Here is a 22,761-nt window from a genome sequence, read left to right as displayed (position 1 = left end):
GGCACTTACTTTGCATGTGCCATTATCTGGAACAGCCATTATTTTTTCCACTCCAGCCTGCAGCTGCTCATGGTCAGCTATAAGTGGGACAAGCCTCAGGAGTGTGTTTTAGCTATGAGGGAGCCAGGAGCACCCTGGGCACAGTAAAAATTCAGCAGAAACCTCTTGATCTCCATTGCTTTTGACACATCAGGTTCTTTTAATTCATAGGCATTCAGACAAGCCTGCACCGCTGAGGAGGTTTGTGCTTCTCTCACTGCTGGCACATGGCAAGCCATGGGGCACCCCGCTGCAGAGTGAGTCTCTCTTCTCCCCCCTGACGGCTCACTAATCCACTTTACATAAAGAGTTAAGGAAGAAAAATCTCCATACTATGAAATTCTGGACCATTTCCTTAGTGTCTCGACAGCACTCTCTTTGCCGGCTTAAATTACAGTTTGGCAATCAAGGTTGCATAAGTGTTGGTCCAGTGCCTAGAAAAGATTTTATTTTAATAGGACTGTGACCCATCAAGGTCTCTTGCACATCCCTTTTCTCATTTTTCAGCCAAAAAAATAGTGATTTATAATACCACAGTAGCAAACATTTGCTCTTTTTTTCCCTAATCATTTAATCTGTTTAAGCCAGGAAGGCTTCATAATGTACAATTTTATATGGTCAAAATTTACAAAACATAGAGTCAGATTTAAAACTGGTCATAACTCACAAATATCCCCAACAAAACTCTACAGTACAGACATTAAGCCTCCTGTATAACAAATTTAAACCACAGGTCACCTTGCTATTTTCAGGAAACTGTGCAAAGAGCTAATTGTATAGTACACCTAAATGTTAGAAGTTATACATGTAAGCAGGTCTGCTGCTGCTATAAAAAATATACAAGTATAAAATCACTTCTACAAAATTGGTTCATTAATTTTGTTGCTTGTAATAAAAAAGTAGACTTTAAGAACTTTCCTCCTCAACAAACAACAATATTCTGAAACCAGTCACTTGAGCTGTTATTTACACAGGATGAAATATAACTTAGCTAAATCAGAGAGTGGCAAGGGGAACTGCTTGTTCCAGGGCATACATTTGAATACAAAGATACACTGCTTGATGGTGTAGTCTTTTAACAACACTGTCATTGTACCATTGCAGAGTGAGGTGAATGCAGGTGTTTCAAGACTGCTTTCTCTGATATTACAAAAGATAATCTAAGGACTACAACACAGTCACTGAGCTACTTGTAACATCACACATTTCTTTGCCATTTGCACCAAAACACACCCTTTAGCTTTCAATAAACTCTTAACGGGTAGAGGGGATGGTTTCTACACAAAATACTTGGTTTGGTTTGCTCAGCAGAGGAGAGGGAAAAATGTGGGGTTTTTTCCTTCAGGTTTCCCTTTGGCTCTGTCACCTTCCCAGATGGACAACATGGGCCAGCCGTAGAGGGCTGTGGCAGCCAACTTGCACTCAGCCACACACGCAAGCACACGACAGGTCCTCAACCCTGGGATTCCTCTCTTGTCACTTGGTCCCACACATGTTGATGTTCTTCCCATCGGCAGCATCCTCCACCAGTGAGATGTGGTAATCAGTTGAAAGTGTGAGGTGGGAGATGCAGCCCACCAGGCCCCGCATGTACTGCCTGTTCGTGTGCAGGGCTATTTCCTTCATGCCACCTGGGGGAAAGGGAGCGATGAGAAACTATCTGTGTCTGCTCCTGCTTGGCAGACTACACACCCAGCAATGCCATTATCCTTCCTAGCACACCTCAGAAGTGAATTTTAATTTACAGGTTGCTCTGTGGTTTTTAAATACAACTTTTAAGCACTAGAAAGTACAGAAAGCCTAGGATGCTAATTATTTATTGCAGAAATTGTAGCATCAGTAAGAGCTGAATAAGCTTGTGCCCAGATTCCCACTGAGGTGTGGGGTTTGAAGATGCCACTTGATGTTCCTCTAAGTACCTGCTGGGGGTACCACAGTGCACCCCACTGTGCTGGCAACCAGTCCCCCCCCCACTAATCCATGCAGAGAGGCCTCTCCACAAAAACCAGGCTGTGGAGGACCAGAGGTTGCAGAGGACCAGAGGTGTGAACCCTTCACCTTGAGATGAACGGAGCTGGGATGTCCTGCCTTGCAGCAGACCTTGCAAGCACAAAAATGTGTCTGGGTCCTGTGTAGGTGAGCACTCACCTACATACAGATCTCCATTGATGTTTAACTGCCTCATCTTCCCAGGGGATTTACCGGTCCTGGCACCATAATCATCCACAGTTACTTTGCCAGACTGTCCATCTCTGAAACAAAAAACCAACCACTTTAATGCACCCAGCCTATAACCAGTTGGGAGGAGGAGCAGCAGCATCTCCCCCTCACCAGGAGAACAGGGTGACTCAGTGCTCAGCAGGGTTCACAGCAAAGGCTTGGGACTGATGCTGAGGAGCTCCACAGACAGTGGTGTGCTATGGAAATCCAGACCCTTCAGGGTGTTTTTTTTTTCCAGGGAATAAGATGCCAGAGACTTGCAAAGGGTGTGGGACACATTTTCAGAGGAGAAAAAAATGGGAAAGGAGTAAATTGCACAGCTGGGGGAGAGGGCAGGATGGAGATGTTCCTTTAACATTTTGTTACAAATCAGATGCAATATAACAACTAAACAGCAGAAGCTTCAACAGAAGAGAAGAAATAGGCAAGCTAAGGTAAAACATACTTATAAGCAGTTTGTTTCTTGCTAGAGCTTTTAGGCCACTTCTGTTTTATATATGGTCAGTAACACATCTGTATTGACAGAAGAGGCACTTGATGAGCTCCTATTCTCACTGAATTTGGTAACAAGTTGTGCTAATGCCAGCCTGCGATTTCCAGGGAATCAACATCTCGTGAGTAGAGGGATGTGTGCTTTCCCTACTAGGCACACTTGCATCCCATGAGGTAATGAGTTATAAATATGAGCTATATATACTCTGCAAGATGTCTGCACCTCCTCCAAATAGAAAAAGCAGGCATACACTGTCCATGCTGCAATGCTTGTGGCAGTCCACAAAATACTCACTAGGGGATTTCAAAATGCAGATATTAAAGAAAAATACTCTTAACCCAAATGGTATGGGTTTAATAGAATGTCTGTCATAGCCCCAGAATAGCCCTGTGTGACTTTGGCAGCCTGCCTTGAGCTGTGCTGAGTTGGCACTGTCACCTCTAATACAATAATCTTTGTGTACATCTTCTTGAAACAGCCAAGTTGCTAAACTTCAACTCCTAAGCGACGTGAGAGCACGGAGCCACAGAGATTCATACCCGACCAGCATTCAGACACACCAGCCAGCACTTTAATGGCAGGGCGGCTCCGGAACACCTCCCAGATGAAGCGTGGCCACTTACCGAACAGCCTTGACTCTGTGCCACCGGCCATCGCTGAAAGAGCCATTCACTGTGATGGAAGCAATGCCACTGCCCAAATTGTAGCTACAATTAAAAAAAAATATTAAAATGTTACTGCCTCCCTTGCACAGACCAGCTGTCTGCCAAATTGCTCAGGCGTCCTTACTCTATGCCCCACCTGCTCAACCCCAGAGCTCCCCTTATGGCTTCGATTCAGGGGGGACCGGTGGAATCCTTTGGAAGCCCAGCAGCAATGCTCTTATTTTGCAAAGTCAGGCTCCTGAAGCAACAGGCAAAACTCCCTCCTGCCCAGGTCAGAGTGGGTACCATCACCACCATCCCACTGGAGCAAGAAGGGTGCCTATGCATGGCAGTTCCTCTCCAAAATGGGAGGTTATGAAGGTCAGTGACCTACAGACATTTGGCCTAATGAGAGAGAGCAGTGGGTGTTTGCAAACAAAGTTAATAAATAAATTACTACAACAGCAAATAAGCACGGGACCTATAACAAATTTATAAATCATCTGAATTATAGGAAAGGTTGAGATCTATGATGTTAGAAAGGATGAAGCCTGATAAATAAACACAGAGATAATAATGAAGTTCCCTGCTTCAGTTGCAGCCCTGATAATTTTTTTGTGTTTGCTGCTACTAAAATTACTAGGCAGACATAATGACCCCATCATGTTTACACTTCAGGCATCTTAATCTCTGGGTCCCAGAAATTTGGGCCAACCTTCATGAAGGGAAAGTAGATGTTACAACACAGTGAGCGACTGGGTGCTCAGCTGCCTGAACAGGCAGGATGAATTAGCTTGAGCCAGCCACTATTGGCCTTCAGGCTGTACCAGGCTAGAGAGATTAAAGCCAACACCACCATCTCTTCAAAAAAGGCTGAAACTGGAATTAAGTTCATGGCCAGGGTTAGCTACTTGAGGACAGCACATTAAGTCGTGAGCTGCCCAGAGCAAATAGGTTGTCCTAAATTTGACTCCTCCCCAGAGATTTAAGTGAGTCTCAAAGAAGCATCTCCTTTTATCCAGCAGGTAGACACCAGTCTAGGTCAAGAGCTACAGAAGGAGTTGGGTGTTCAGGATAGTATCTAAGTGTAAGACCTTTGTTTACAAAAATGAGATTCATACCCCTAATGAATAGGGATCCCCTACAATAGTGATGTAACCTTCTACAGAAGCAGGGAGCAACAGAAAGGATTTACAGCAGCAGATACACTGTACAGGGAAGCTACTCTGCTAGGCCAAAGAAAATGGGAAAGAAAAGGTATGTTTTGAATTTCAGACTGGACCAGAACACAGATATCTAATTTTGGGCTGCAGGAAAATACTTTTGACTAATTCACAGCCCTGATATTCTCCTGACCTCACATCTCAAAAGGTGGAAAAGTAGCATGAGAACCATTCTTTCTGAAATAAGATGATACTTTTTATTTCTGCGTTTGTCCTTTCAACTTTTTCTTCTGTGCTCCCTTTCAGTAGATAGTGATTGTTTACGAGAGTTTTGATTTGGGATCTTAATTTTTCACCTTCCTAAATGCATGTGGAAGGTACAGATATTTCAATAAGTTCAGCTGTTTGGGTATAAAACCTTTGTGTATCTTCATCTCTGGGGGAATAGACACAACTCTAATAAAAATGCACTGTGCCTAGAAAACAAACAGAATAGATTGGCCACTTACTACCACACATCTTGGAAAGACAGGCTCTCCCAAAGATGTTTTAAAAATGTACCATTTCTGCAGAGTCAGTTCCTTGTTTATAAAACAATGATGAAACTAAGAGCTTTTGCAAAACTAACCACAGAAAATCACATTTAAAAAGCTTAAAAGAAATTGATTTAAATAGAAATGTACAACTTGTCTATGCATCCACGGTAGCAAACAACCACCAGGTAGGTCAAGTAAAAGATAGCTTCAAATTAGCTTGAACGATTAACAAAATCTTTCTAATTTAATCAGCAGTGTCTCACAACAATCCATAATAATGATGGCATTTGCTGTTTGTTATTTCAATATTTGTCTTACACAACCTAAAAGGGGATCATGAGGAAAGACTGGGCTTTCAAAAGGCAGGAGTCCCTAAAAAGCACCATGCAAAAAGTTGCATGCAGTCCACCTAAGTGTTTGCAAGGGAGAAAGCGATTCTGGAGAGAGAACACAAGTTCAGCCTAACATTTCCCAACAATCCCCAATTTCATCTTTCTGACAGTAATATTTGTTTCTTAAATAAGTGGTTCTGTTGATGGTGGCAGTAACAAAGTTTGGTGACAGCTGGGTTTGTGTCACAGGGTTGGATATTTGGGGTTTGAGAAGGTGGGAGACTTGCTCCCATGTGTGGTCTCTGGTAAAGAGTGAGCCTTCAGTGAGCAAAGGTGTCAGCAGAGATTTTCCTTGACCCCTGTTCTCTCTGCAAACCCTACACCTGCTCTGCTTAACTGAGATGGCAAGTGCTTCAAGAGGCACTGGGGTTTACTTATAGTAATCATACCCTCATAAAGTGACTTTTAGAAAATTACACTAAAAATAGACATTTTAAAAACTGGGAAGGAAGGAGGGAGCGGGAATGATGCAAAGCATATAGCATGTTACCTCTTCAACTCACATCCTTTCCCAGACAACAACAGGACCTATCACTGAACAAAACCTTAAGGACGTAACTGTCTCACACTATACCAAGGAACAAGTGCACTGGATGTGTTGTGGCAATTCCTTTGAACCCTGAGTGTACTGCATGCAGCACATATAAGGGAGAGAAAGTTTACCTGAATATAAATGCTCCTTCTTGAAGGCCTAGAGAAATGAAATCACTGTTAGGTCGCATGGGACTGTCTCCCCTCCACATCAAAAGACCTTCCTTCATTGTGGTTTTAAACCTCATGAACACGTTTGTTCTTGATCCTGATACCCTGTTTAATGTAGAAGGAAATCATAGTATAATACTGAACTGGGACAGACTTTTTCAAAAACATAGAAGGTGATCAAGCATTTCTTCTCTGCTGGTCTTGCGGGTTACTGTCTTGCAATTTGCCTATATGCTGATGTGTGAGTGACTCTGGTTCACATCCCCATTTCCAGCATTTCAGAGTGGGGGTGTTGAACTTGTCCCTCTAGAATCCCAAACACAATAGCTACTTGGTTACTCCACACAAATAAGAAAAAATCCTTTTTCTCCCCAAGCCTACTGTGAAATCCAGTCCAACAATCAGATTTTGCGAACATCAGGTAGATTTGGTGCCCTCAGAAGCCAGTGGAAAAAGCATAAGAAGGGCAAATCATAAAGTCCTGGTAGGTGAGAGGTACTAAGCTGCAGGTGATGACATATGCAAAGCCTCCTCTAGCCAGTGGCTGAAATACAGGCAGAATGAGGAATTTGTTGAAACAACACACAATTTGCTGGAATTTGGGCATCTTCTAGGGTATAGAGCAGCCAAAAAGAAGTTTAAGGACCTAAATTTTAGGCTAAAGCAGGAGTTAAAATCCATAGTGTCTTTACAGATACAGGCTCTGTATGTATGTTCTTTGCTCTCAGAAAGCACATACCAGTTCTTCATGCCAGATGTGTACATGCCATTTCTCTACAGGTTGCAAGATGCTCAGGTATTATAACAAATTGAGCCATAAGCATATGCATAGAACATGTATTTTTTCCCTGAAATTTGGAAATATGGCAAATAAATACAGATTAAAAGAATGAAATATACAACATCCTCCCACATGAAGCTCCTAGCATTATAATGGTTACCAAACAGAATATTTATGTTCACAGGAGATACATTACCTTTTTAGAATATCTGGATTATCATATATGAGGTAACTGCGACCAATAAATTGTGGGATTTCAATTGCTTCTGTAATGGCTGAAAAGTAGATAAAAAACAAACCAAGCTGGTTGTCAGGTAGCTGATATGGAAATGGAAGGGAAAAAACAGAGACAAGACGATTTTATTGATTTACTCCCACATTGGCAGGTACCTGCTGGTGGCACAGAACTGAGCTGAACTCACACTGATTTGCAAAAAGGCACTGCCAGTTCATACCCAAACACAGGGGCAGAAGTTGAGGTAGTTTGAACTGCTGGCAGTCCCTCTACTTACAGCTTTCATGTCATGGGACTAATGCATTGCTCCACCATAAATGTTAGCACAGGAAAATATCAAGTACTGGGAAAACATTGCAAATTGTATTTTTATCCCTGTTTCCACATTTTTTGATTCTCCATATGGTTCAAGCCACCCTCCTGCCAAAACTTATACATTTACCACCATTTGTTCTTAGTCTAAGAAACTCCTCCCTGGCTCCTGATGGAGCACCGTGTGCAGAGTATGTGCTGGGACCTCTCACCCCTGCAAAGCCAGGCCAGGAGGAAGCACAGGCAACCTGTGAGTTCCCCATTTTCTCCTTTTGTATATGTGACTTTGCACAGAGAGGCAGCTGCCCGCTCAGGGCTCACCTTTGGGGTGCAATGTGGGGGGGAGGCTATCTCCGGGGAGGACATACAGGGTGCCCCTAATCACTTTAGGTCTATCGAAAGCACTAAAAGCTGTATGACGGAGGCTGCAAAGCCCCTTGGTTCATGCTTTTGGCTTGCTAGAGTGCTGCCTTGGAGGGTGTTTTACTCAACTCACCAGTGTCCCACATGCTGGGACAGCCCCTGGTACAGCTGTGGTGTACAGCTGCTGGGACAGCAGCACATATTGCAAGCAGACCTGGAGCTGGTATACTGCTGCCCATGGAGATGTTGGCAAAATAACTCAGGTGTGTGATACAAATCACTGAACATTCTTGATACACAGCCTTTGGTACCCTATGAGCACTGGCCTGAACAGATTTTCTTTCAAGTGAACATCCTGCAATTTGCTGCTGATCTCTCATAACTGACTGCTGCATTAATATAAGCCAGTTTTATAAATTCCTTAAAATAGTGGCCTTATCCTATTTTCTTCCTGGGAACTAATCCCTTCAACCCACAGCTAATCCCATCTATATAAGTTTCAAGCTTTTCGGGGCACGGATGCTTAATTTCTTTATGCAATGCAGAGGCTGGCTGGGCTTTAAGAGCTCACTGTAACACAGATATGCAACAATTGGTATAGTCTGGCAGCCAACAACAGCAATATGAAATTTAGCTCTAAGTGCCAAGACTGAGAATTTTAGTGACGAATGCCTGTTTTCATCCATAATGAAATCAGGAAAGCTGCCTAATGTGTCTAAAGAAACCACTAGAGGCCGTCCACAGCCTGCAGCCTGCCAGTGTGGTTGGAAGATTGCAAAAGATGTGTTACACTCAGCCAGACATTCCTTACCAGGTCTGATGCTTTCTGCACTGGACAGTCCCTGACCATGGCAGATGGCAGCAGAGCATGAAAGGGGCCCTTTTTCCCCTGTCACATCCTGCACCAGCACTAGAGTGCCACTGCTCTTGCCTTCAGTACGGGAAGGTACTCACACCATGCAGCAGCCCTTGCCTGTGCTCTAGCACTCTGATTTCCTCTATGGAGTTTGAGGGACATTAATCTCTGCTTGCTCTTCTGTGTGCTCTTCACTTGCTACACTGAATTTGACTGCAGAAAGCTGAGTAAATTTTAGCAGTACCCTGGACGCATGCAGAATCTTTGCAACTGGAAGGGAACAGGGCCAGTAAGGAAATCTAGGACTAAACACCTTCACTCTCTGCTCATCACAATTTGGCAGAGGCACCAAAGCTTTCACGGCAAGCAGGAGGGAGCTCTGAACTGCAGGGCAGCCTGAGTAGCACCTACTCCTACAAAGCACTCAGCCAACTGTGTGGCCCTGATGCTTTGAAAATACAGGGACCAGCTCTGCAGCCACTGTTCTGCATTTGACAGGTGCTCTGGACGCAGTTTAAAATATCAACAGGAGAAGATCTAAGGAAGCACTATATAATCCCAGAAAATATTTTGCCTTATTGCAGAAATGGAAATCCAGAATCCAGCTTGCTAGAGCAGCCACAGACACAGACACAGTGACAAAGCAGTTTTCACATCATTTACAGTACTTACTGTTTAGGCAGTAACTTCCACACTCTGCAGTGAGTCAGCACAAAACAAAATAAAAATATTCTTGTTTTATTTTTCTACAGCATAAAAATCTCCCTCCAGTTTCATGCCCACATTCTGCAAATGCATGATTTCCACTTTCCATTTGCATAAGCAACTACAATCACCTGTGACGGTAGCACTATTTTATTATTGTTTTGTCCCAAGTATTTATATTTGCCTGCTCAAAACACACAGAAGTCCAGACAAGTAGGACCAGCACCAAACCCCTCTGCTAGTCCTAGTTTTCAAATCAAATCCCAGTGCCTCACCATGGTTTACCCAGAAATGAGCTCTAACCAGGGGAGAGCAACAGTTCACTGTTCTATTCCATCTTACAGTTAAGTATAAAAATACCTTTAAGGTTCCCCACAGCTTGGACAGAAGATATAAAACCCGGCAATGCCAGCAGAAACTCTGTTGAATCCTTGGCCAAAGATCCATTATGATATGAATCAATATCTCATATACCTCATACCAGCATCATTTAAGTTGAATTTTATGAGTGGCATGTATAATTTTGGAGAATGGGGCAGAGTCCCTCACAAGCAGTTTGTTTTTTCAGGGCAGGAGTTACAGCAGCCCACCAGCAAGCAGAATGGAGACAGAACCTTCAGCCTCTCACATACCAGCTGAGTGCACTAACCAAAACCCCATTCTGAAATAGACGCGACACAGACATGCATCCTGCCTTAGCTGTGTCTATAGTGAACCGAAGAGACACAGGTAGGATTATTTTGAGAAATCTGCTCCAGGTTCATCAAGGCTGCTGTGGACTGAGGTTCTGGAAGGACCTCCATGCTCTGTGCACGTCCATCAGCAAAAACTTGGCTTTTCAGTGGCAGCTGAGGCTGCACAAGTGCAGAGAGCATTGAGAGGCACTTCAACTGCAGCCACAGGCATCAGGAAGAGTAGACAGGTCACTCATGCTTTTGGACACTCTTAAAAAATTAATTGAGGTTGGATTCACATAGGAAGCAACACCCAGGATCCAGCCTAAGCCAAAGGCACAAGGTGCTTCAGAGTGTCTCTAAAAGCCTGGACATCCATTGAGGTTAGGACAGGGAGGACTTGATTCTCCCTGGAGACCTCAGTACTGTTGCAGATACCATCTTGAAGTCAGGAGCTTAGCACCCTGCACATACCTAGAAAGCCAAAATTGCAATTCTCCCTCCTCCCCACAGAGAAACCGGGACAAATTACGTTGTTCCAGCTATTAGTAAGACCACAACAACGTAAGCAAAGGCGTTTCTTGCACTGTATTTTAAGAAAATGTTTTTGTTCTAAGATATTGTCTTTTTTGGAAGACAAGGCCACTCTATTAATCATGATTTCACCAAAACCACTGCTTTTAACTTTGAAGTTTGTGTCTGTGAAAAATGAAGGAGTGGGTGAAGACAATAATGTCAGACAGCTCTTTTGAACTGAGCTTGCTGTTACATTACAAAACCTTCCCTTAGGAATTTTTCAAGATCAAGCCTGACAGAAGGGAAACATCTCCATCTAGTGGAATAACCCAAAGCACATTTTTTTAAAAAACACTTCATGCAGTCTGAACACTTTCCTGAATCTAAGGTTTGAACTATTACAGTGGCTCTGAGGAAAGATGACTATCAAGCATCTGGGCAGGTTTGCTGCCTTGGTGGTCTCCGTTGCCATACCCAGGTAGGGTTTGTGCAGATGGTGAAATAACCATCAGAGCAGTCAGTGTCTAAAAAAGGACTAGACCTTTCTGTATATGAGAACAGCATTTGTGTGAGCCCTAGGGAGGATAAAATTACAAGGGTTATCAATTCTTATGCTTCAGGACGCAACATAATCACTGGCTGGAGGACTTTGGCAGGAATTCCCCCTTTGTATAGCACTGCATAATTAGGTAGGTGTATGAGGTGTTCAGTGTTGGCCACCACAAGCAACCAGATACCAGGCTATCTGTGGATCACAGCTCTGTACTGGGATAACAGTTATCATGTTCCTAAATAACAACACAAATTCTTCCCTGGGTATACTGCATGTGCACGAATGCAAAGGGAGCTCTGGCCTCCAGGTTTTCTATTTCAAGGGATGTGTACAACAGCAGTTGTAGCACTAAATCTCTCTTATTTTTGTGATCAGCTCGAGATCTCTGGATTGAAATGCAGTCGTTACCTTTTTGGCAATGTTGCCCATCAAAGCCCAGGGGACAGTCACATTCGTAGCTGTCCTTCTTGGGAACGCAGGTGCCTCCATTTGCACATGGTGAGCTCACACAAGAGTGGGCAGCATTCACTAGGTTGATTGCAAAGGTCAAATCCCGTTTCACATCAATTGCCCGGTCATTCAAGATAATCTATGTGTTAAAAAAAAAGAGGGGGGCGGAAAAGGAAATCACATGCTGAAAAATTCCAAATTCCCAGTATTGTACTGATAGTCAGAACACTTCTTTAAAAGACTTCAGAGAGATGTAACCCTCTAAACTTGGCCAAAACCCGATTTCTTGTAATGTGTGTTTTCCAGTCACAGAGGTCCAACTCATTCTGTTGCTCACCCTGACCCACTGGAGATGAGTTTCTTTTGTGTTCTGTGACATAGCCTCAGGCAACCCCCGTATGGAATAAAGCTGTGTGGGATTTACCAGTCTTGTGTCTGAACACTGGCGCAATGCTTTGTAGCTGAGCCATGAGCTAGGATGGTAAAATTAGATGAGCACTGCTGAGGAAAAGAATTTCTGAGATCAGGAAACCCCCCAGGAGATGAGCATTGACAATAGAAATATTAAACAGAAGAGCTTGTTTTTCACATTTTCTATTGCTTTCTAGTATCTCATCTTGCCTGAAAGAAGCTAGAGTTAAGATGGATGAAAAACATAATAAATGACTTCACAAAACTGTATATAAACTGGAGACAATTGTTAAATGTTGGGATTTTTCCAGTGTGTCAGCAACATATGCTCTGCAATATAAATTGACATTTGTATAATCTCAGCTGATATCTTAGCAGAGACATTACACGTGGGTACAGCTTTTGATCTCAGCTACATCAAAATAAGGAGTCCATTATCACAAACAAATAGATTTTAAGGCCAGAAGTGAGAATGGTAATAGTTACTCTGGCTCCTGCATAACTCAGATGATGCACCTTAGGGGGTCCTAGTGGGAGAAGGGGTTGCATCAAGCATATATACTGTTTGAAACAGCACTAAACAACTCCAACAGCAGAAAAACATCCAGTCCTGTCATAAAGATGAGCCAGTGAAGACTCCACTACATTTTCAGCTTCTTTCTAACTTCTGGCTACCTTGCTCCAAAGGTTAACAAGCCCTCACTCTTAAAAATGTGTCTCTTATTCCTGGGCTTAAATTTACCTTCAGCTTCCAGCCATTGTTTCTCATTGTGCCTTTTTCTACATTATTTCAGAGTCAGGTACTCAAAGAAATCTCACCTTCATGTAGGAACTAGCAGACCACAATAAAGTTACTTATTAACTCTTCCCTGACATCACAGGCCTCTGAGAAGGCAAATCCACCTTCCTACCTACACCACAGAGTAAGGGCTCACCGTCAGCATTTCCCAATCCTTATCAGTACCTCCCTACTCTAGGGTACCTCCCCTCACCTTATAAGTGTGACCTATGTTCATTGCTCCTAGGGTCCCTTATCTTGCACTCCAAAATGCACTGTCTTTAGTCAAGCCCAGCTTTCTGATGATGTTCATGTGACTGACCTGTTCCCATCACTATTACACACTCGCCCAGTTTTCTTGAACTTCATGTTTCTGCTAGACAGCTAACAAAGATAGTGAAAAATGTTGGACAAAGTGATGAAACTGTGTACACTACACTGCCATTACCCTTCTGACCTTGATCAATTGTTATGAGATGCACTCTTAGAGTTTTTTATTTATTAAGTAAATCTGATGCAATAATTCACTCATTTAAAACTCTGAGGATTCAGAGCGAACATTTCAGCTTTAGCCAAGTTATTTTAAGTATGTCTAAGGAGAGCATATGTTAGTTCAGTTTTAACTTTCTTTTGATTATTTATTAGGACTTAATATGAATTTACAGTTTTATTCTCCAGAAAAGAAATACACCCATGCACAGCTGACCCCACTGGAACATCCCTAATGTCTGCAACAATGAAAAAGATCTCCTCCATTCATGCGCTCATATAAAATCATAAGAGGGGAAGGCAGTGAGGCATACAACTGTTGTGTGGTGTAAGAATATGCTAGTTGGACTGAGATCCACTTTAATTTGCACCTTCTTTTTTCTCTCATTACTGTATTGGTTACATCAGACACTTAGCTGCTTCAGTGTGCAAACATTGAAGTATTTGAGCATTTCTTCTGTTCATTTATTTCTATATGATGCTTCAGGGCACTCCGAGTAATCTAATCTTGACAGAGCTTTGTGCATTCTGAACTCGATCCCATATGGCTTCTGCTCACTTAGTAGAGTATGGAAATTAATAGGGAGATTAGCAGTGGTAATACTGGCTATTGAAGTTAGATTGACTTTTCACTGTGAAATATGTGTTTAAGCACTACCTGGTGGCCTCCTGAGTTGGAATCTTGGATTACTTTGAATATTGCCAGTGGTATAATGGCAGGTATCCGCCTAAAGTGTGTACTGGATGAGATGGAAATAAATGCCTCTAGTGTGTTTCTCTGGGCACATACCTTCTGGATGCTCCCGCTGAAGGGTCTGAGGATCCCAGAGTTCTTTTTCACAGCATCATAACTAGGGACTCCACCAATAAATATTTCAGAGCTGCATTTAATCTGTGTGAAAGCCCCCTGCAAGAAACACAAGGATAACCTTTTATTAGTGTAGGTGGAACCATGCTTGTATCTTCAGATTACACTAGATGTTATAGCTTACTTTAATGCCTCTTTACTTCTGTTAATTGCATTTCTTTGTACAATTCCCTCAGGCAAGTCACTGTAGGACACTTTCTACTGACTGTGCCTTATCCTAATCAGAACCAGCTGAAAAAACTCAAGTATTTAAAAATGGGAATACTGAAGGAAGAAAGAAAGGAGATTGACTCGTGACTTCTGACTGCACATCCAGCTCTATTTGCAACAGCTTGAGGTACATCGATGTAAATCTAGAAGCAGAATGAGGTTCATAAAGTTAAAATCAGAACAAAGTCCATGCAATGGAGACTCATTTAATGTTTCCAACATCTAAAAAGATAATCCATAGCAAGTTATGGGGCTAAATGAAAGAAATGTTCGCATTAGTTACCAGAAGCTGTTGCTCAGGATACCTGATGGGAGTAGTCAGGGTTCTGGAGTGAACTGAAAGATGTTTAACAGTTAAGGACATGATAACTGTGTAGTTCCAGTCCTGCAAAGTTCCTGTGACTTCTGTGATTTCTTTGTTGGCAGCTCCCAACCAACCTCCTTCTACAGCTGCACTGCAGCACTTGGGGAAAAAAAGTGGGAGTCTTCGTCTTGACCTGTCTATCTAAAGCAGTCTCAGCTGCTCCATTTGAATGTTTCCCACTCAATCTGTTTCTTGACAGGCAACTGGAATTTCAATTCATTTACATTTTTCAAGAAAAGTCTAAGCTTTAAATAATTTCCCAGTCTGCAGAAAAACCTGCAGGTTCTTCTGCTAACAGGATCTGGAGTCTGGTTTTCTGGCCACACTTTCCACTGCGAAAGAATAAACGATATTTTCTAAGCAGTTCTAGTCTCAGGTTCTTGGGATAAAAAAGTATGTCTGTGTATGTATTTGAGTGCTTAGAGTGAATACCCTGCTTGTTACAAGCAAAATTTCACCTTATTACAAACTTGACTCACTATGACCTCTTGGTGAGGGAAGAATAAAATGCAAGTTATCCACTGTCTGAGTATTCCAGCCCTTACTCTGTCATGAAAATTACTTTTGCAATAAGAAGACAAAGAAACAATTCTCTTTTGCCCAAACTTTCCAGTACAATATTTAGAGAGAGGTAAAAACAGGACTTTGTACACATAATTCTCAATATCACCCTTCTCTGGATGATGCATTTCACAGTGCACACATTCAACAGAGTTAGCCACAACCAGTAAGTATCAAGAAAAGAACCTCAAAAACAAGTATGAACCAAACACAAAAAGTCCAGCTACATGGCAAGAGAAGGTAAGGTTATGATTTCAGCTGCCTTTACAAAGATCCTTGTCCTCAGAGGGAAGACTTCATATGCAAATTTCCAATTTTGGGCTTAAGACAATGTTGCCCTAACATGTGTGCTTTTCTGAGCTGGTAAGAGCTTTGAGAGCAGCCTGTATAGTTTACCGTGCAGTCATTTTATAGTCTAATAGCCATATTCATGACAAGCCATCCCATTGGCTCACCTCTGCCATCCCTTCCACTGGCTTTTGTTTGTCCACTTGTAGGATACCATTCTTCGCTGTGCGAGACACTCGCAACTCATGCCATTGACCCAAACTGACGGGTTCTTCACTCCTGTTTTAAGGGGAAGAAAACTTTCAAGTATTTTATACTTTTGCCTTTCTGGTATTTTCAAATATTGTTGTGATGTTATAAGTCAAGTCCTCTGGGATGATTTTCTAAATAAAAATAAAAATAAATCACTGTGTTTCCTTATAAGGAAGTAACATACTTTCTGAACCTCATCAGCAAAGGAAAATAAGGCCTTGTTTCTACAGCAAATAACAAACACTCTACTTTTATTTATAAATGAAACATTTCTATAACCAGCATGCATTTCATATTCCTCTGAGCTAATTTTTCTGCTCAGTCATGTATAATACATAAAGACAAGTTTTTGTCTCAGATGTAGATCCTCATTGAACAATGACATAAACCTGGAGACAAAGCTTCCTACTTAATGCTGGTCTAGTCCCACATTCTAAGTCTTCTTTTAAAACAGAACTACTTTGTGTTGGCTTATCAGCTCTATTTATGCAGCCTGTTACGGCGACATCTACACACACACACATACATACACACAGACCAGCTGCTGTGCATTAAGGGTAAGTAACTAAAATACGATCCTAATGATGTGATGAGATCCTGGCTAGGAACAATAATCCCCATTTGTGCAAAGCATTCACCAGTCTCAAAGGAAGCATTTAAAAACTGTTCTTACAATCTTTACTAGTTCAACACTAATATGAATAGTAGCCTGTATAAAGGGCAAAACCAGATTCCCCTTTACAAGTTCACAGAAATTTGTATCTTGTTTTCAAATGTCATTTTACTACACTGGTTAAAGCTTTTTATGGCTAAACGTTATCTTGCAGCCTTTCCTCCAGGAGCAATGAAAACTTGTGTTTGATTCACTGGACAAGCTGGAAAAATCAGAAATTTTGTTATCTAGGACACCTGAAGCCTTTCTAGCTTTCAAAGGAAAAATACAAAATTGTTTTGGGTGAAATAATGTTTTGTATTTTCAAACTACTTACATTTAAAAATGAAAAGAGATAAAATGAAAGAACTGATAAAATTGTGATTTGAAACAGTGAGTCAATAGTGATTGAAATGCTGATTTAAAAAGGTATGTAATTTTGAAAATGTGAAAATAACTTCATTTTTTTCTTTTATTCTGAAAAATCAGCATGAGCTTTGAAATTTTTGTTGTATCTATGTTGCTCCTCAAAATTTTCTCAAAGTGCATTTTCATCTATTTGGATGATGCTGGCAATATTATTTTGACACTTGGTTCAGAAAACCACCACAAAAAAATATCATTGAGCAATGCTATTCACTTGTACTTTTTCTTATGTAGTAGCATTTAGGGTTTACTACCTTGGGTAAATCAATATGTAGCAGAACTTATTGACTTCTTCAAGGTGATTATATACATATAAAGGAAGCAGCTAGGTCTAGTACCTAATAAGTGGCAACACACACATTTTATCTCCTCTGCTGATTAGGTTATCATCATGCTAACCTTCTTGCTCTGGTCTTCTGGATTTAATTACAATTAGGGATGATTAAGCCTTGAGAGTTGCAAGCTACTTCTTGGATTCACAGGTTTCTGTGAATCTGGCTTTTCATGTGCTGTGGGGTTAAAGATTACTTTTCGCCGTGTAAACTGAACCTTGAAAAATACACCAAATTATGGAGACCTTGATCCTGTGCATGCCTGGCCAAGGAAAATTCCAAGGGAGGAGAATTCCTCCTCTGAGACATCCTGGTAAATAGCTCAAGTTCTGCATGCATCCATCTGCTCAGCCAGCATCTCTGCTCCCTCCCAAGCACCCTGTGCACACTGTGCTGCTTCCATCCTGGGACACTCCAGGCAAAACCCAAGCTTCACCAATGTCAGCTTTCTTACTGCTGCTGCTGCCATACATAAATAAGCTTGCTTCATCCTTAATTATAAAGACATTAGAATTCTGTTCTAACTATATTATCATACTTAATGGCCTGGTCCTATGGAAGAGATAGTCAGGACGACCAGAGTTCTATCCCCATTTAGGAAAAAGGGTAGGCGCGAAACAGTATGGTGAAGATCAAGGCAGACTTTTAAGTGGGTATTGGATAAGCAGGCACAAAACCCAGGGTTAAGATAATAATACAAGGGTTAATAAGATAATAAATGATCTTATTTAATCACTGACAGAGCTGATGACAGGATGTAGGTTGCACATATTATCTAGAAAAAGGTCCTGAACAGGACATCCTGACAACTTTCAACAAAGCCAGCCAGTCTCATGAGTCTCTCCCATTCTCCAGAAATCTCACCACACTCTTTTTCCCCAATGCATGTGACCCAGGTGCTCGCTGGCATCCTGCTCACTCTTCTGCTTTCCAATAGAAAGGGGCAGTTCCCACTTCCAGGCATGTGATTTTGGCTCTTGCCACATTTTACAAGCCTACATTTCAGCCAAAGTTTAGCCCAAGGTGTTTTGAAGTCCTACAATATTCTTGGGGGAAAAAAATGTCTGCTTTAATGCCTTATGGTTGCCAGTAATAGGAATTAGACAGCTGTAATCAGAAAAAGATTGAAGGCTGTTGTAAGAATGGCCATTATGGGTTGGAGCAAAGGTCTCTGACATTAGCTATTTCTGCTGCTTTTCAGCAAGAGAAAAGAACAGGGCAAGTATGGTGAGATTCTTCTCTTGATATACCCTCCCGGCTTCTGGCAACTTGTCATTTAGCAATTTCCTGAGTCAGAGGCTGCATCCGTACAATTGTGTTTGATCTCCCTCAATGGAGCTTTCTTCAAATTTGTCTAATTTTTTTTAAAGCTATTTATAGTTCTGGCATCTGTAACATACTGTGACAATTAGCTTCCACAACTTATTTATGTGCTGCCTGAAAAAAAAAAAAAAAGTCATCTTTTCTGTTTGCTATTTTTCGGTTTGCAGTTTCACTGGGCTCCTCCTAATTCTTTTGTATTGAAAAAATGCAGAATAATAATTCCTTATTTATCTCCATGTCATTCACAATTTTAGAACCTTTATCATACTTCCACTGAACTCTTTCTTTTGCAGTTTGAAGGGTCCTGCTGTATTTGTGGAAGCTGTTTCTTTCCCTCTCCTGCATATCAGCACTACCCCTCCTTTTTAATTTTGCTAATTTCTTCTGAAATGAAGGGACCAGAACGGCAGCAATTTTTCAAGACAGGGTACATTGTAGATTTTTGCAGCGGCAAAATCCTTATTCCATTCCTAATAATTCTCTGCACTGTACTTAACATTTCTATATTGGTCTCTAAGCAGTTAGCTGTTGCTTTCACAGAGCTATCCATGATGACTCCAGGATCTTTCTCTGTCTGACAATACTAATGGTATTGCAACAGCTGTGCATTGTTTGGGGTGTGCATTATTTTGCATTTGCTCCCTTGAAATCTCATCTCTCCCTTTGTCATCTGAATGGGTTTGTTTGCTTGAGTCCACATTCAGCAGAAAATCAGGACGTTTCTCCTAATCACAGTATAGCCAAAACTCCTGATGTCCATCCACACGAAATATATGGTACGAAAGACTTGCAGGCAGTGTACATGTTTTGCATAAGCTTTATGTAGACTATTTCTAAATATTGTGTCATCCTGGTCAAACTGGCGGCCTCTTGGACCACATCCAAGGTACTGAGTACCTCTGTTTGGCCAACTGCCTTTTCAGAAGAGCCCAGGGCACAGCTGCCCAGAGGCTGGGCACTCAGTTACACAGAGAGAGAGAGAGCAGCCGCTTTTGAGGCATTTCATTGCTCCTATCCTAAACACTAATTTTAGGATGTGATGAATCATTCTCAGAAGGTCTGTCTTTGTCTGGGAGTCAGGGTGATTTATTTAAACCATATATTTATCTTTTATACTGCTTAAGTTATATAAATGGGATATTGGCCTCAGGTCTCCCAAAAAACAGCACTATGAGGAAAGAGGGGACTTGGAGGTGTATCTTCTTGTGACACCTCCAGCCCAGTACTTACTGCCTGAAACTGGAGACGAGGGAGGCGGATGCTCACAGAAGTGCCAATATTGTGCAATCCTCTGGCTAGAAAGTATATGCATAAAATATTTATAGAATCCCTAATAAGCTATGGTACAATGTCATGAAGGCAAGAAGGGAATTTCTGCAATAACATACAGAAACAAAAGTAACATCAGCAGAAAGATGGTGGCATGACAGGTAACACCATAGTAAAGCTTTGAAACATAAACTTTTCATTTTGAAAGGAAAATCCTGCCCCCTTGGATACAGTTCTAGCGTTTCTGTGTTTCCTTAGAAGAAGTAGACACTAGAGACTGATGGGCTCCCATACCTCATTATAGGCTATTACTCTGTCCAGCCCACTCCTCTCCTGGATCAGCACCATGGTACTGTTGGAAAGGAAACACAAACAACACTGTTTACCTGATAACAGCTGTTCCTGAGCCACAGTCGAACCTGAACTCCACGTAACCAGCCACCATGTTGATGGAGAGGAAGTCCTTGCTGTCTGTGTCATAGCTGTACAAAAGGACACCAGTCTCTAAATCTGGACGAAATGTCATCTCAAACTCCATGAAGGAAAGGTAATTCTGTGGTTCCAAGGGCCAGGGTGTGCTAGCAAATGACCTTAAGGACTCGTTGAACTGAGGTATGGCCAAGGTGAGTGCTGGAAATCCAGAATACACAAGCAGGTCACTTGAGGCTCAAAGGTAAGGGATTGACTCCTACCAACCAGTGTCAGTTCCCTTTGTTAGGTACTTGAAACTAACATTAAGAAAAAGAACCTAAAAATTTCATCTTCCAAATTAAAAATATGTTTTTGTCCTAGCCAACACTGCTTCTTTCCTTAATCCCTTCCTAACCCAGAGATGTATTTGTATTATAAAGCTTTGTGCTTGTTTTTCTTAGTGATTCACCATAGTGTTTTTCAAAGTAGCAAGCATCCACACAATGGGTGGTGGCATGAAAAGTCCTGCAGCACAGAAAACAATACTGTATGCATTTAACTATTTGTACTTCTCTGATTTCAGCAGGAAATTTATATTGGATCCTTTACATTTCAGAATATACAACTGACACTGGTTTTAGGAAAAAAGTGGGGATCTTTTTAGAGTTAATGTGCAGCTGTGGAGTGGTACATTATTTTAACTTCTGAAAAGTACACGTGAAATGCTTAATTACAGTTAGTTTAAATAAGCAAAGAGGTTTGAGAATCACTGATTATGTAGGAGGTGGATGTAGCCCCAAAGTGAATGCTGGGGGAGGGATTCACTATATGATTTTAAACAGGTGAAGTAACAACTACTCCCCTCTGTCAGTGTAATAGCATAAGGCCTCCTTGGATCACAGAATCACAGAATGGCGGGGGTTGGAAGGGACCTCTGGAGATCATCTTGTCCAAACCCCCTGCTTGAGCAGGGACACTTACAGCAGGGGGCACAGGAACGCGTCCAGGCGGGGTTTGAATGCCTCCAGGGAAGGGACTCCACAGCCTCGCTGGGCAGCCTGTGGCACTGCTCTGGCACCCTCACAGGGAAGGAGTTTTTTCTCATGTTTAGCTGGAACTTCCTGTGTTCCAACTTGTGCCCATTGCCCCTGGTCCTGTCCTTGGGCACCACTGAGAAGAGCCTGGCCCCATCATCCTGACACTCATCCTTTAGATATTTGTAGGTTTTGATGAAATCCCCCCTCAGTCTTCTCTTCTCCAGGCTAAACAAAACCAAGTGTCTCAGCCTTTTCTCATATGGGAGCTGCTCCAGTCCCCTGATCATCTTGGCAGCTCTCCGCTGGACTTGCTCAAGCAGTTCCACATCCTTCTTAAACTGGGGGGCCCAAAACTGGACACAGCACTCCAAATGTGGTCTCACTAGGGCTGAGTAGAAGGGGAGGATAACCTCTCTCAACCTGCTGGCCACAATCCTTTTTATGCATCCCAGGATACCCTTGGCCTTCTTGGCCACAAGGGCACAGTGCTGGCTCATGGTCAGCTTGCTGTCCACCAGCACTCCTAAGTCCTTCTCAACAGAGCTGCTTTCCAGTAGTTCAGCCCCCAGCCTGCACCAGTGCATGGGGTTGTTCCTCCCCAGGTGCAGGACCTTGCACTTGCTCTTGTTGAATTTCATCAGGTTCCCCTCGGCCCAGCTCTCCAGCCTGTCCAGGTCTCACTGGATGGCAGCACAGCCTTCTGGTGTATCAGCCGCCCCTCCCAGCTTGGTATCATCAGCGAACTTGCTGAGGTTACACTCTGTCCCATCATCCAGGTCATTGATGAATATATTAAACAGGACTGGACCCAGCACAGACCCCTGGGAACACCACTGGTGACAGGCCTCCATCCAGACTCTGCCCTGTTGATCACGACCCTCTGAGTTCTGTTGCTGAGCCAGTTATCAATCCACCTCACTGTCCACTCATCCAACCCACACTTCCATAGCTTGCCTGCAAGGAGGCTATGGGAGACAGTGTCAAATTCCTTACTGAGGTCATGATAGACAACATCCACTGCTCTCCCTTCGTCGACCCAGCCAGTCACACCATCACAGAAGGCTATCAGGTTGGTCAAGCATGATCTTCCCTTGGTGAATCCATGTTGACTACTTCTGATAACCTTCTTGTCCTCTACATGCCTGGAGATGACCTCCAGGATGAACTACTCCATGACCTTTCCAGGGATGGAGTTTGAGGCTGACTGGCCTATAGTTTCCTGGGTCCTCCTTCTTGCCCTTTTTGAAGATGGGAGTGACATTTGCTTTCCTCCAGTCCTCAGGCACCTCTCCTGTCATCCATGACCTTTCGAAGATGATGGAGAGTGGCTCAGCAGCAGCAGCTGCCAGCTCCCTCAGCTCTCACGGGTGCATCCCATCAGCACCCATGGATTTGCGAGGATCCAGTTTGCCTAGGTGATCTCTTACCCAGCCTTTCTCAACTGATGGTAAGTCTT

General features: G+C 42.4%; 1 protein-coding gene across 1 annotated transcript in view; it reads right to left on the bottom strand.

Annotated features, from left to right (window-relative positions):
• Positions 1-465: 465 nt before the first annotated feature.
• Positions 466-22,761, bottom strand: part of EGFLAM (EGF like, fibronectin type III and laminin G domains) — a 77,686-nt gene continuing 55,390 nt past the window's right edge. The window contains exons 15-23 of the mRNA XM_064438636.1: positions 20,244-20,487; positions 15,771-15,882; positions 14,103-14,219; positions 11,593-11,773; positions 7,167-7,245; positions 6,151-6,294; positions 3,376-3,459; positions 2,188-2,291; positions 466-1,670 (exon numbers count right to left, since the gene is read on the bottom strand). Coding sequence (XP_064294706.1) covers positions 1,516-1,670; positions 2,188-2,291; positions 3,376-3,459; positions 6,151-6,294; positions 7,167-7,245; positions 11,593-11,773; positions 14,103-14,219; positions 15,771-15,882; positions 20,244-20,487 — 1,220 coding nt within the window. The 3' untranslated portion in view covers positions 466-1,515. The remainder of the gene's footprint in view (positions 1,671-2,187; positions 2,292-3,375; positions 3,460-6,150; positions 6,295-7,166; positions 7,246-11,592; positions 11,774-14,102; positions 14,220-15,770; positions 15,883-20,243; positions 20,488-22,761) is intronic.

Source organism: Phalacrocorax carbo, chromosome Z, assembly GCF_963921805.1.
Source record: "Phalacrocorax carbo chromosome Z, bPhaCar2.1, whole genome shotgun sequence".
Taxonomy (NCBI): Eukaryota; Metazoa; Chordata; class Aves; order Suliformes; family Phalacrocoracidae; genus Phalacrocorax; species Phalacrocorax carbo.
This window is presented reverse-complemented; position numbering and strand designations above follow the sequence as displayed.